This window comes from Hemicordylus capensis, chromosome 2 (assembly GCF_027244095.1).
Source record: "Hemicordylus capensis ecotype Gifberg chromosome 2, rHemCap1.1.pri, whole genome shotgun sequence".
NCBI lineage: Eukaryota > Metazoa > Chordata > Lepidosauria > Squamata > Cordylidae > Hemicordylus > Hemicordylus capensis.
In genome coordinates, this window is record NC_069658.1 from 132,318,861 (window position 1) to 132,333,630 (window position 14,770).

General features: G+C 46.9%; 1 protein-coding gene across 13 annotated transcripts in view; it reads right to left on the reverse strand.

Annotated features, from left to right (window-relative positions):
* Positions 1-14,770, reverse strand: part of SHOC1 (shortage in chiasmata 1) — a 91,853-nt gene that overhangs the window by 66,892 nt on the left and 10,191 nt on the right. For 11 of the 13 annotated variants that reach the window (XM_053301036.1, XM_053301035.1, XM_053301034.1 and 8 more), the window contains 4 exons: positions 12,306-12,393; positions 7,427-7,620; positions 6,037-6,202; positions 2,555-2,648 (listed from right to left, as the gene is read on the reverse strand). In XM_053301036.1, the coding sequence (XP_053157011.1) occupies positions 2,555-2,648; positions 6,037-6,202; positions 7,427-7,620; positions 12,306-12,393 (542 nt within the window). Of the gene's footprint in view, positions 1-2,554; positions 2,649-6,036; positions 6,203-7,426; positions 7,621-10,899; positions 12,055-12,305; positions 12,394-14,770 lie in introns of those variants that run through there. The other 2 variants (XM_053301041.1, XM_053301045.1) reach the window with 2 other exon arrangements.

The window sequence follows — 14,770 nt, forward strand, 5'->3', positions numbered from 1 at the left end:
AGAGCAGCCAAGGGCAGGCTGTTCCTACTGTCTGTCTCTGGAGCTCTTTCTGAGTGATCCCACTACTCCTTGTCTCCTTCATGCAAGTTCCTTCCACCCCCCTGCACTGTCTGTCCCCACTGCCTATCTTCCTTCCCGCCTGCCTTCTGTCCTCCTGCTGCTCACAGCGCACGAGGCAAGGAGGCTGCTGCTGACCTGCCCCGCCCTCACCCGGACAGAAGAGAGAGGGTGCACAGGCACAGCTGGTCTTGCCTTTTGAAGGCAAGGGAGCCCCGCCCCCCATCACTGTCTGTGCTGCGCCAAGGCGGCACAAGCCATTGCGTGGCCCATGGGTAGCTGCAATCATCAGGGCGGGCAGGCGCTGTGGGGTAGGTGTGTGCCCTGCCTTCTCCATGGGAGACGAGACTGTCCTTGGGGTGCCCTTTGAGGCAGCCATGCCGGGAGACAACTCTTGTCTAACGTATGGTACACCTATGACAGGGTATGTGTGTGAGCTTGCAATTTCCACCAGTTCTCTTTTCCCTCTGAAAACCTGATTCTAAGGCAGAGGTTGGCAAGCTTGGCTCTCTAGCTGGGAGAGCCTCAAAACTGTGGCTGGGGATGATGGGAGTTGTAGTTCAACAACAGCTAGAGAGGCAAGCTTGCCAACCCCTGCCCTGAGGGTTGAAGCACCCTTACTTACACAGGGTGGCATTTGGATACAACCCAATGAGCCTGATTTTAAAGAAACATTTACTTATACCAACCTCAATGGGTCACTTTGAATTATATCATCTGACTAGCTGCATGAACAGCTTTCCCCCCCCCCACCCCCGCCTGCCCCCCCACCCCCGGTTCAAGCTGGTGTGCAGTCACTACATAGTTATGTGAGGAACAGACTGTCTGAACCACCCCATATTGTGTGACTTAAACACAACTGATGACACAATTAGGGCAGTGTGAATGTTTAGCCCCTTGCAGGGACAGAATAGCACCCTAGGTGGGAGAGAGATGTGTGTGCAGCTGCTTCTACCCAGACAACTGGGCAGCTGGTCAGATTATATTACCTGAATTGGCCCATTTAGGATTTATGCGCAGACTGGTGGTCCAATCTTGGGTAGGGATGTGCACGGAACCTGGCAGGGGTGGTTCAAAGGCGGGTGTGTGTGTCAGACTAAGGGGAGGGGAGGGTGCACTTACCCCTCCCTCCACTTTCCCCCTGCCAGTGCTCCGTTATGCAAGGCTCCTTCGGGGCAGCAGCATACCTCCCTGCCACCCCAACCCCTCTTTGGCTGGAAGTACCTGGCGCACGTGCACCTGCGCCCATCACGTGCATGCTGCCTCCGGCCACTTCCGGCCAAAGAGGGGACGGGGTGGCAGGGAGGCATGCTGCCGACCTGAAGGAGCCTTGCATAACGGAGCGCCGGCAGGGGGAAAGTGGAGGGAGGGGTAAGTGCCTCCCCACCCACCCTTAAAGTCCGACACCCCTCCCCCCACAAACCTTCCAGTGTTCCAACTTGTTCGGAGGCCTAGAAAAGGGCCTCTGAAGAGGTTTGTGCACATCCCTAATCTGGGGGGGTGGGGTGGGGTCTAAATGTGTTTTTGCATGTGTGGGCTTATTAACAAAACATCACATCAGGGTTCATACACAATTTCTAAGGGGAAAAGTGAGCACATTTATAACTAGGTAAGGATTTGTAACTAGGTAAAATGTTCTATAGGGATGTGCCCGGACCGGTACGGACCTGGGCGGTTCAGTTTGGGTGGGGGGTTGCTTTAAGAGTGGGGGGAGGGTTTACTTACCCATCCCGCCGCTTTCCCGCTCTGGTGCCCGTAATTTTAGTAGTAATTGGAGCGGCAGGATACCTCACTGCTGCCCCTTCCCCCCTTTCGCTATGAAACTCTCCCAGGAGTCCTCTGTGCATGCGCGCACGTTGTGTGCGCGCTTCACGTCTCTGTGACGTGCGTGCGTGCACAGAGGATTCCTGGGACCGTTTCATAGGGAAAGGGGGGAAGGGGCGGCAGGGAGGTATCCTGCCGCCCCAATTACTGCTAAAATTACGGGCGCCAGAGCAGGAAAGCGGCGGGAGGGGTAAGTAAAACCTCCCCCCACTCTTAAAGCAACCCCCAACCCCAGTGCTGGTCCGCAGTTTGGCAGTTCCGTGTACACCCCTAATGTTCTACACATTTGTAAGTGGATAAAGTGTCTGCAGTTAACCCACAATTCCTGCCACTTCAACAGAGCACTAATATGGAGCAATGCTGCCTTGGAGTGAGCATTGAGGAAATTAAAAAGGTGCATCCAATCCAGCCCTATGGGAAGGAAAGGCCCAGGATTCGTGGAAACAGGCCTTTGGGGATGGGAGGAGGCCTTGGCAATTTGCCTGAGGATGTAACATGCTGATCTCAGTGCTGCATCTCCATATGCAACCTTTACTAATTCAGGATGATAACATACAGGCAAGATAAATCCATAAATATTTCTTTTGAAGCAGATTTTTTTTGTTTACACAGTCTGAATGTACATTCTAAAAATGTGGCAAGTAGGTAGTATTCACTGAAGTCACTCACATACCTCCTCTTCACTTAAAGTCACTTTGCAAACATCTTCATACAATGCTGTCCTCTTCACTTGAGATGCCACACTCCTTTTGAATGTAAAGCACTCTCTTTCAAAAGGAAATCAAAACAGCATAAGTTATTGCTCTTTATGTTTGCCAGTTTATGCAGGTCTGAGAATTTTAACACTAATATTTTTCAATAACATTTTAACAATAACATTGGGAAACCAGTTAAACATGAGGTTCTAGTGTTTAGAAATGTTCTAAACACAGTTCTTGGCTGTTTTACAAAATTTGACAGGCTGTAGAGATCAATTTGATACAATCAAGCTTAAGTATAAACAAATTTAGGGGAATATGGTCCAAAATTATAAATAATTCAAGATTGGTACTTGTTGGATGGACTACCATAAGTAAATATCATAAACAATAAATCAAAAACAGAAGCTTCTATTTCAAAAGTGCAAAAGCAAATTTTCCCACAGCTGTTTCTTTGTGATTTGCCAACTTAAAACCTTACACATCTATTGTGAGGCAACACAAATAATATTTGTATAACACAAATCAACATCATCCATCAAAAATACTTGAGACAGCTCTTGGACTAAGCACTAGGATTAGATCAAGACAGAAACTGAATTTAATCTAAATAAAATACTCAGAGGCGTAACTAGGGAAAACGGCGCCCGGGGCAAGCACTGAAATTGCGCCCCCCCTGCCGTGCGTGCCCCACCGCCGCCCCTTAGCTAAGCAGGGTCCACCCTGGTTTGCATTTGAATGGGAGACTAGAAGTGTGAGCACTGGAAGATATTCCCCTCAGGAGATGGAGCCACTCTAGGAAGAGCAACTAGGTCCCAAGTTCCCTCCATGGCAGCATCTCCAAGATAGGGCTGCAAGAGACTCCTGCCTGCAACCTTGGAGAAGCCGCTGCCAGACTGGGTAGACAATACTGAGCTAGATAGACCAATGGTCTGACTCAGTATATGGCAGCTTCCTATGTTCCTAAATACTACTGCAGCACACACACAAGACACCTGTCCCATCCTGACACTCAGCCAACTTCCATAATCAAGATCCTACACACACACACACACACACACACACACACACACACACACACCCCACAACTGCCTACTCCTAGATTTACAAGGAATACAAGCCACACCTAATGGCACAGCAGGGAAGTAACTTGCCTAGGGAGCAAAAGGTTGTGGGTTCGAATGGAAACACCTATATAGGACTGCCAACTCTGACTGAAGCGATATGTGGGGGCCCCCCTCCAATATTTCACAATATCAAGCCATTTACATCTCTAAGATAGTTTTCAATAGTATCCTGGAGATTCATGCCAACTACATCCATGATGGTATTTGCTGCAAAAAGTGGAGTCATAATCACAGAAATGGTCACTGCATGTCCCTCATGAAACAATCTTTCTTCAAAAGGGCAAACGTGTGTTAAGAAATTGAATAGTACAAACAAACCTTTTAAAAAGGGAGAAAGAGACTTTAGCTCACCAAAAGCTGGGAAGGTCCAAGAACTGTGCATGTGTGTTGCACTCATGCTGCATGCTGCCTATGAACACTGATACCAGTCTCCTAGAATTCTCTAGAAGCACTTAAAACCAACTAAGCAATTTTTTTCAAACATCAGACTTGAAGCAACGTGGGGGAAGTGGCAGGGCAGAGGGGACGGGAAAAAAACACATACAGGGCTAAGGAAGGAGCGCAACCCTAAAGAAAGCGCCTGGGGAAAGCAACGTGGGGGGAGTGGGGGTGGGGGGACACAAACAAACACACACACACACACACACACAGGGCTTAGGAAGGAGAGCAGCCCTCATCCATCCAAAAGTAAATAAGAGTAAAATGAAGAAGGAAGGCGAGAGGGGAAGCAGCGTGGAGGAAGGGGCGGGGGGGAACCAACACACACACACACACACACACACACAGGGCTTAGGAAGGAGCGCAGTCCATCCATCCAAAAGTAAATAAGAGTAAAATGAAGAAGGAAGGCGAGAGGGGAAGCAGCGTGGAGGAAGGGGCGGGGGGAACCAACACACACACACACACACAACACACACACAGGGCTTAGGAAGGAGCGCAGTCCATCCATCCAAAAGTAAATAAGAGTAAAATGAAGAAGGAAGGCGAGAGGGGAAGCAGCGTGGAGGAAGGGGCGGGGGGGAACCAACACACACACTTCTCTTCCGTATTGCCCCCTCTCCCCAGGCTCGAAAGCCGGGTCCCAAGGCAAGCACGCCTTCTGGAAAGCACACACGCCCCCCCCCCCGCCAGAAGGGAAGCATCAGAAAACAAGCAGCGATGATTGCATTTAAGCAGCAGCCCAGCAGCGCATCAAGGAAACGGAGAGAGAAGCTCCACAGACAGAGCAGCCTGGAAGCAGAAGTGATTCTGTACACTAGAGACCCGGCGGCGCTGGCAACTTGTTGTTGCAACAAGCCACTAGAGGGCCTCTTAAGGGACTCTTCTTAAATTCTGGCTGGCGCGGCGCCTGCTGCTGATCAGCCTGAGAGCGACACTGCAGCCAGCGAGCTGAGAGCAGCCAGTGAGCAAAAGGCGCCCGTTTTGTTGCGGCGCCCGCCGGCAGGCCAGCCAGGAAAGAAGTGGGGGGGGGCCGCGGGTGCGGAAGGGACTGCTCGTGGGAGGGGGCGCCGACGTGCTCCCTTCCCGGCGAAATTTGTATTAAAAATTAAAAAAAAAATTCGGGGATCGGTGGGGGTCATGGCGGCGCCCCCCACGTGACCAACGAAGATGGCGCCTGGGGCACGTGCCCCCCCTGCCCCCCCTATCGTTACGCCTATGAAAATACTGTTATCAAATGATTATGACTTCAAGTATACAGAGGTACTCTCAGGTTGAAAGGTGTATATTGTTATGCACCTGGCACGTTAGTATGTTTGAAAGGGTGCTTTCATTCCAGTAATCTGGGAAACTGTTTGAATCCATTATACAAATCTAAGGCCCAGCAATGTACTTTCTAATCTTGCCCTGTTTAACTTCTGACTGGATAAGAGCAAACATTTCCTGTTTCAGCACACAGAATAATTTTATAACATGATTAGTACTGAAAAGTCACAATACTTTCCTTGCTCTTTTTTCGTTTTGCACTCCATTCATTCTATTCATGTGTTCAGTGTAAACAATAAATGCTTTGAGAACCAATTAAGGTTTTAATTTTGAATCTGCTCATGTCACCCAGAGTTTAGCCAAGGATTGCAGCATAAACCTTTTAAATCACTGGGCAAGATTCAGACAAAGGCATGTATCTTTAAGGGCCCCCCCCGCCCCGGCAACAGGAGCAAATTTAAGTATGCATATATTAAAATCAATGCAATGTTAATTAAAAGATGCTTACGTTTCATTGTGTCAAGTCTTATAAGTATAAAGCAACAACTAATTAAAAAAAATGTGCACTCAATTTCAGATATTAATCCTGAATCTCACATACTGCACACTATTCAGTTACATAGTACCTGAAGATGTCCTCCTCTGTGATACTGTTTCCGCTGGAACTTAAAAGGGGATCCTGCACTCGGAAAATGCTGAGCCGGCTCAAGAGGGTACGCAGATTAGGTAGCAATTTAGCATATTGGGTCAAATGGTCAGTAAAAACAAGTTCATCTTCAATATACAAATCTTCTAAGAAATGGAAAATCAAATTACAGTACCAAGAGATAGTTTTGCAGATCACTTTCTAAACTGAAAAATGCTAAAAGTATATTATGGAATGCTTCCTTTGGATGACTTCTAAGAATGATTTAGCTATCAATGTTACTAAATTTTCAGAGACTACATAAGAGGGAAGAAAACCAATTTGCCTTCTAGTCTAGTTAATGAACAAAATATTTATAGATATTCTTGTTCCTATTCCCAACAATGTCTAGGATCCAAAGAATCATGACACTAATTACGTAAGCCTTAGGGGGCTTTAGACTTGTTTTCCTTGAAGAGCAGTGCATACCTGCCAAACATGTCCCTATTTTCCCATTCAGGTGAATGGGAAAATAGGGACATGTTGACAGGTATGGCCAAGCCTCATACTGCATAACAAACTGCTTCTGTAACTGTGGGAAGTCTCAAAAGCAGTTTGAAATGTGGCAAGGGGGTCTGCTGTTCAAAGGTGGAGGCGGCGGGGGGAGGGGGGCTCCACTGCTAGAGCTGTCTAGTTGTGCAGCAAAGCATATGATTGGGCTCTTTAAAGAATAAAACATATATATGTGTATGTACAGCCTTGTATTTAGCCACTTGCCTCTATCTGGGCAAGCAGCTTCTCTCCCAGCATTTTAGACTATGAAGCTATTCTCACGATCACTGGAAAGAGGGCCAAGAGAGCTTAACCCGCTTTCCAGGGATCGTGGGAACCAGCAGGATCGCAGGCGAGCCCGGTGCTCCCAAGGCGGCTAGCCCGCCTAAAACACCCTCCCTTTAGATGAGGTTAACAGAGTGAGCGCTCTGTTAACCTCATCTTTTTGCTTGTGTGTTGCTGCGGTGCGTGGCGACACACAAGTAGACCTCCGATCAGGAGGGGGTCTCTCCAGAATGCCGGAGGGGGGTCTCTCTGTGAGGGGGTCTCTCCGGGAGCAGCCTCCCGGGCTCGGGCGTCTCTCCAGAATGCCCTGTGCACACGCGTGGGGCATCCTGGAACTTCCAGGGGCCGTGCGGCCCCCAATCCCCACTGCCCCTGCCGGCTCCATGATGGAGCAGGCAGTCGTGTTCGTGGCCGATCTGGCCACCCAGCTAAGAGCATCTGTGCCTAAAGGTAGGAACGTCTGTGTCTAAAGGTAGGATAGCTGCATGTATAATTTCTACATGCCAGACTAGGTTAATCTCCTTAAAGAAGTGAGGTTCCAAATGCTTGTTTACCTTCTTCTTGTTCTTTAAGTATTACTGGGACATAATTTAGCTGTAAATGACTGGCATCACTAAATTCTTGCTTGCTGTCATCCTTTATAAGCAAATAAGCATCTTCTGGCTCACACTGAGAACAAGGATTTGAACTCGGAACAACTTCAATATCTTCATTATGAATATTGATGGGAATGCTTGAAATAGGTTTCCTAAGCAGTGGAAAACAAATTATTTCAATATGTGTAAAAAGGGGGGCAGGTCCACTCTGAAACCCCTGTAATTCAAAAGCTATGGGCACTACTGAAATCAGAACTTTGGGTAAATTCTATGTAAATAAAGCCTTATTATCTGGGATCAGCAGTTAGCAATTATGGTCTTGATTCAGAAATAGGTACAGGGAAAAACCATGTAAAGCAGCTCCAGCTACGATGTGAGGATATGTACTGTCATGTTGTTACTAGAGCAGCCCCATTTCGGATTTAAGCATCAATTTTTGAGAAGACACAAACATTGTGCCTTGAAGGGACTAGGGCACTTTCCAGATTAGACCCTGCAACGGGGTCATGATGGATCTCTGAAGTGTGCTTCCACACTTCTTGTGTTGTGACCCCGCAGTCCCTAGGCGGACAGCAGGGCACCGTTCATATTTCCAATGCCTTGTTTCGAATTTAATCACTGCGATATAGTGCTATGACATCGTAGATCCAGTGTAAAATGCTTTTTTGGGGGTGTGTGTGTTAGTTTCCGCAAGACTGCTCCCCCTACTGTTTACGTTTCAAATGCAATTTGCTGGAATGGAAGCATGTTGCTGCTGTTGAGCAGCTAATTTGGAAAGCGCCTAGCTTGGAAACATTCCAATATAGAATTGTCCAATTGGAATTGATATCCCAATACAAAATTGTCAATCAGAACAGGAAAGGTCCTAGGATAAAGAAGATCTGAATGGACCAACCCAACCCCACTCTAATGCAATCAGAGCTCCTCTCCTGGATTTGTGTCTTTTGTTTTGACTCCTGTTTTAACTGATCTGAACCCTCTGAATGTTGGGTGCTTTCAGAAGTAGGCTTGCTGGCAGACATTCTGCCCAGGTCTGCTCTGGAACTCCCAGCCATGTACCTGTTATTATACTCTTGCCTATACCCTGAATCCAGTCTATGGCACATACTGTGCCCAAGCCCTCTTTGAAATCTTGGAACCAGGTGCCTGCCAAGCACACAGTTGCTGCTGGGCCTTCTTGGACCAGGTGCCACCAAGGCAAGTTTGGAAGGCAACCCAGCCTATTACTGTGGTGTGAAAGCCTCTTAACGGTTTCACGCCCTGTCTCCCTCGACCCCGGGATGCAGCGAGAGCTGCTGCCTGGGGGCTGTAACACTCGCCTGGCCGAGGCCTTCCCAGCCGACCCGGAGCCAGTTGCGGCGCACCGCCGTGGTGGAAATGCGCCCGACAGGGGCCAGGGCCATCCAGGCAGCGGTCCCCTCCCGGAGCCTCCCTCCCCTGAGCCTGATCTGAAGTTATGAATGCTTGGTGATTTGGTGTTTGTTTATCTGGGCCCACTCTACCAGACAGCTGCCTGCTTCCCCAGCTGGCCGGAGTCAGCTGCAGAAGGGAAATGTTCCCCTACAATCTAAGTAATTTCCCCAGATTCAAAGAGTAACCCCCCACCCGGATTGATTTGGTATCCCTGCTTGGGACACAAACTAGATGCACACATGCATAAGACACATGGGTCCAAATGTGTATTTGAAGGACAGGTGTGCTTGCAGCAGCACACAGTATTAATGTGCAAGTGCAGAAGGCAGATCTCCAGAATAGATCCACCAGTTTTCCTAAGTTGTAGCTGGTTCTTTGCAGGATCATACATTCACAGCAGCTGCACCACACATGCAAGGTTCCTATCAGGTGCCACAAGTCAGTGTTCTTCATTCTTCCCATCTGGAAACACTTTCCTCACGACACTTGCCAAATGAAGAATCCCAATGCACCAGCCATGGAGCTCTTGCACATTGCAGAGGATTCCAACATATGTTCTTGGGTGCATTCTTAGCTCATAAGAAACACCAACAAGGCCTGTTTTCTCACACAAATGGAAAGTATCACTAGAACGTACCTAACACTCTATGGCTGCACACTGTAGCTATGGCTCAGTAGTGGAGGACAAGCAATCTTTCTAGTAATTTGAGCACAATTAGCAATAATTTCATTAAAGAACCTCTAACAAGCTGCTGAATAATCCCACTGTACCGAAGAACACCATCTGAAAAATATTGCCTTATGGTAATGCTGGATTGAGGAATGAGTTTCCCTGTAGCTTCTAAAGACCTCTATATACTTTGCTGAAGCTTGAGCTAGCAGAGACTATGGACTGCCCATATTAAAGGATAGAATAAATGAATGTCTTCCTAATTATTTTGTGTATTAGTTCAATGTCAAATATGAAAACAGTAATATTTCAAATTCCCAGCACAAAATGGGATCACAGGAGCTATGGCTTTGAACACCTTTCTGCCTTTGAACTCTCTAAATTAAGACTCTAATCTGAAGCCCAGGCCTCTTGCCTTTTAGCTATCCTCTTTGACTGACTTTGTTTCTATTACTGCATGTCTGAAATTTAATTTACATGGATCTCTAAGTAAACTCTTGGCTTAATAATGGTAGTGTCAGCAGAAAGTCAATACAATCTCTAGAATTAACTAAATGCAGGAGACAAAAGGAACAAGGTCATCCTATGAAAAGCATTAATTGATTCTATGTGCATGTTTAAAAATAACATGCCCTCATATATCAAGCTAAAATGTATCAACCTGGAGAACATTAAAAGGCTTTTTTTCATTCATGACAAATGATGAAATTGGATAATCCTTAATCCTCCTGTCTAGGATTGTATTTTAAAATACTGGTTAGAATTTCTTTTTTTCACTCATAAGTGATCTTTTTAATTCTTTAAAATATATTTAAAGTCACCCTATAATTTATGTTTTTGTGAAAGAATATTCTAATACTAGCTTAACCCACACAGAGCATCTGTGTGCTAGTACTTGATTGCTCCCCTCACCCCCTGCCTCACCTCAGAGATCTCTCCACCTTAACCTGAGCCGCACTCCTGCTCCTCCTCCTCCATCCATCCAGTTGCTTCCATCCCCCTCACCACTCTTGGTCACTTCCCAATCCCTTTACTCCATCCCCCTCACCCCTCTTGGTCGCGGCTGTAGCGTTACTGGTGCCTATTGGCCAAGCTGCAGCCCTCTATCCCCAGAGACCTCCCCACCCCCAACCAAGCCCCGCTTCTGCTCCTCCCCACAAGAGCAGCTGCAGCAGTGGTTGACTGGGCCCTTCCTCACTGACGCCACTGCCATGGCTGCTTGTTCCCCTCAGGCTCCTCGTTCCCCTCAGGCTGCTGACAGGCCCGGGCCTGTCCCTTGCCTGCTTGCCTCCCTCCACCAATGGCATCGGTAGCCCCAAACAGCAGCAGTGGTTGACTGGATCCTTACTTGATGCCAATAGGTGCTGCCATGGCCGCTCATTCCCCTCAGGCTGATGACAGGCTCAGACCCGTCCCTCACCCCTCCTTCTTTCTCTCTTCCCCTCCCTTCTTTTTCTCTCTTTCTCTCTCATACATTCGCTCTTCCCCTCTGTCTTTCTTCCCCTCCCTTTTTTCTTTCTTTCTCTCTCCCTTCCTGAGTTAGATCTTGTTTCCTCATCTAATTCACACAACGGCAGCCTCCTTCTCCTGAAGGGGCTCCTCACTCCCTCACAACCCCTCTCTTTGCAGACTCCTGCCCGCTATCCTTTTATAGATATAGATTCCTCTCCTCTACAATCAAGAATATCTTCCAACCAGTAACAGTTGCATTCCAACTGATCGTAACCATCACAGGCTCCTCCTCTCTATCTGCATATGGAATCCCCACTGCCCAATCACCATGGTGCTTCTGCTCTCACAGGATCGTCCTCCCTATCTGCATATGGAATCCCCACTGCCCAGTCAGGTGCTTCTGCTCTTGAACTCCCCCAAGAGCTGCCACGCACAGGATTAGCCATGGGTACACCTTAGAGAATTGTATAAATAGATCATAGGATGTATACTGGCTCTGCTTTTCTTGCCTTGTACAAAATTGGAGAGGAAACTGATTAACTGCATGGAACTCCCCATCTCTGACAACGTTTTAAAAGTCTCTAAAGACTTCCCCCTCCCACCCAAGCTTTTAAACTGGACTGTGGTTTTCAATTGTTTTAAGGTCTTTATTTTTAATCTGTTTTATGTAGTTGTAAACCAGAGACAGAAGTTGTAAACCAGAGATGGAAATTTGGGGCTGTCTATCAATTTGAAAAATAAATAAAATGTTTCCTGTATGATCTTAAATGCATAGGACCAGTTTGGATTCGCTTCTTTGCTCCCAGAGGCTATGCACAGGAGGGAGCAAGACTGCGTCTTCCCCTCACCAAGGTGCACCAGTCTCCTTTGGGCCACTGGATATCCACAACAATGAACCATTTGCATAGATCTTCCATGCATAAATTCAACACACATAGGCTCAAATTGTATAGTCATCATATGTGGAATATTGATATGCATTGTTTTGACCTATGCATATTTTGATTTCTCCATTGTGCATCTTTCTCTAGTATGATTATTTATGGAGGACTTTTAAAGTGCAAAATATTTTATAACACAAGTCTCATAGTAAAGGTCTATCACCTTGTTCATTTGCTGATACATACTGGCTATATAAGAATTTCCACTACGTCCCAAGGCTATACCATGTATCCTATCCTGAACACACGTTTGGATGGAAGCCCTGATGGTTTCCATATTATTTCTTTTTCCAAGTAAATGAATGTTGGTCTCCAGCTTTAGATATGCATAACAACCTAAGAATAAATTAATGGCACTCACTTCTCCAAGAAATCTTCTATGTAGAAATATTCCTTCCAAAGATCAAGCACAGAAAAATTCATCACAATTTGAATGGAATCAACTGAAACTAAAGCAGAAAAAACATAGCTAAGAAGAAGTAGTATGAAAAGCACCGAGCTGGAAGGAAAAATCACAGCAAAAACGGAGTCCAGGATGGTCACATGAATCCCCAGAGATACAAATGGTTCAGCTCAAAGCATAATACTTAAAATTGCTTTCAGGGACTCTGCCTTAGGACCCATAAAGTGCCATGTTTCTGCTTGTTTCTTAAACCACAGACCCTGGCAGTCAGCTCCAACACCTTCCCTCTTGTACCACGAGTGCTTTGGTGCCACTGTAAACCTGACCTCTGTGGCTCAAGGGTGCCCCCTAGGTTGCTTGAGCTTTCATTTAGCTGACCCAAGGGCCAATCCTAGTACACCAAGCCCTACAAAGTCCTGGACTCAGAGGTTGCTCCTCAGTCCAGGCAATTGTTTTCCAATGTGAAGAATCTGGCTAGTTCCTGCTCCTTTTTCCTGATTGACCTCTGCCTGACTTTGATCATACACCTGTCTCCAGTCCCTCTACTCTTTGTTTGCTGCCTCAGAATTCGACCACTGATAGGGGCAACAGCCAGCTTCCCGGGTTCTTGTAGCCTGATGCATGCTGAGACCAGGATGAACCTCAATAGGGAATTGACAGAGGAAGTGTGACTCTGTTGGCCATTTTGGACCTCTTGGCGGCTTTCAGTACTATTGACCATAGTATCTTTCTGGAACGTCTGAGACTGTTGGGGGTGGCAGGCACTGTTTTACAGTGGTTCCGCTCCTACTTCTCAGACAGATTCCAGAAGGTGTTGATTGGAGACTGTTGCTCTTCGAAATCTGAGCTTATAAATGGCATCCCCCAGGGCTCCATACTCTTTCCAATGCTCTTTAACATCTACATGAAACTGCTGGGAGAGATCATCAGGGGATTTGGTGCACGGTATTATCAGTATGCTGATGACACCCAGATCTAATTCTCCATGTCAACATTATCAGGAGATGGCATAACCTCCCTAAATGCCTGCCTGGAAGCAGTAATGGGCTGGATGAGGGAGAATAAACTGAGACGGAATCCAGATAAGATGGAGGTACTTATTGTACGGAGTCAGAACTCCAGAGACGATTTTGATCTCCCTGTTCTAGAGGGGTCACACTTCCCCAAAAGGAACAGGTGCGCAGTCTGGGAGTACTTCTGGATCCACACCTCTCCCTGGTATCTCAGGTTGAGGTGGTGGCCAGAGGGGCTTTTTATCAGCTTTGGCTGATACACCAACTGCGTCCATTTCTTGAGATGAACGACCTCAAAATAGTGGTACATATGTTGGTAACCTCCGGACTTGACTTCTGCAATGAGCTCTATGTGTGGCTGCCTTTGTACATAGTCCCGAAACTGCGGTGGCCAGGTTGGTCTCTGGGTCATCTCAGAGAGACCACAACACTCTTGCTGATAGAGCTACGCTGGCTGCCAATAGGTTTCTGGGCAAAATATAAAGTGCTGGTTATAACCTATAAAGCCCTAAATGTTTTAGGCCCTGGGTATTTAAGAGAATGTCTTCTTCATTATGAGCCCCACTGCCCACTGAGGTCGTCAGGAGAGGTCCATCTCCAGTTGCCACCAGCTCAGCTGGTGGCCACACGGGGGCAGGCCTTCACGGTTGCTGCCTCAAGACTGTGGACCATGCTCCCCTAGTGAGATATGATCCTCCCCATCTCTGACAATTTTTAAAAAGCATTTGAAAACCCACCTCTTCACCCAAGCTTTTTCAGCTTTTTAAATATTTAGGTTTTAATCTGTGGTTGATTTTTAAATTGTTAAATTGTTTTAAGTTTTTGTATATGTTTTAACTTGTTTTATGCTATTGTTAACCAGGTGAAAGTTTGGGGCAGTGTACAAATTTGATAAATAAATAGAGTCTCTGATCTTAAGGGTCTCTGTCTACCATTGACTAGACTGCTCAGATCCTATGGTGGAGCAGAGAGGCACAAGGGTCTTGGGAAACAGGGAAGAGGAAGCAGCTTAGTCAATGGCAGCCAGAAACTCTTCTGCTTGGCCTACCTTTCTGTGAAGTTAGGTTAACTGAGCCAATTAGCAATAGCAATAGCAATAGCACTTACATTTATATACCGCTCTATAGCCGGAGCTCTCTAAGCGGTTTACAATGATTTAGCATATTGCCCCCCTCGGAAGGATGGAAGGCTGAGTCAACCTTGAGCCCCTGGTCAGGATCGAACTTGCAACCTTCTGGTTACAGGGCGGCAGTTTTACCACTGCGCCACCAGGGGCTCATTATCAGAGACTTCACTACTGTTGCCACTACCACAAATCACTTAGTGCAGTGGTCTTCGCTATTGTTCCTGTGGGGACCACCTTGACAAAAAAACAAAACCCTTCAGTGTGAGAGCCATTTCCTACTGTGC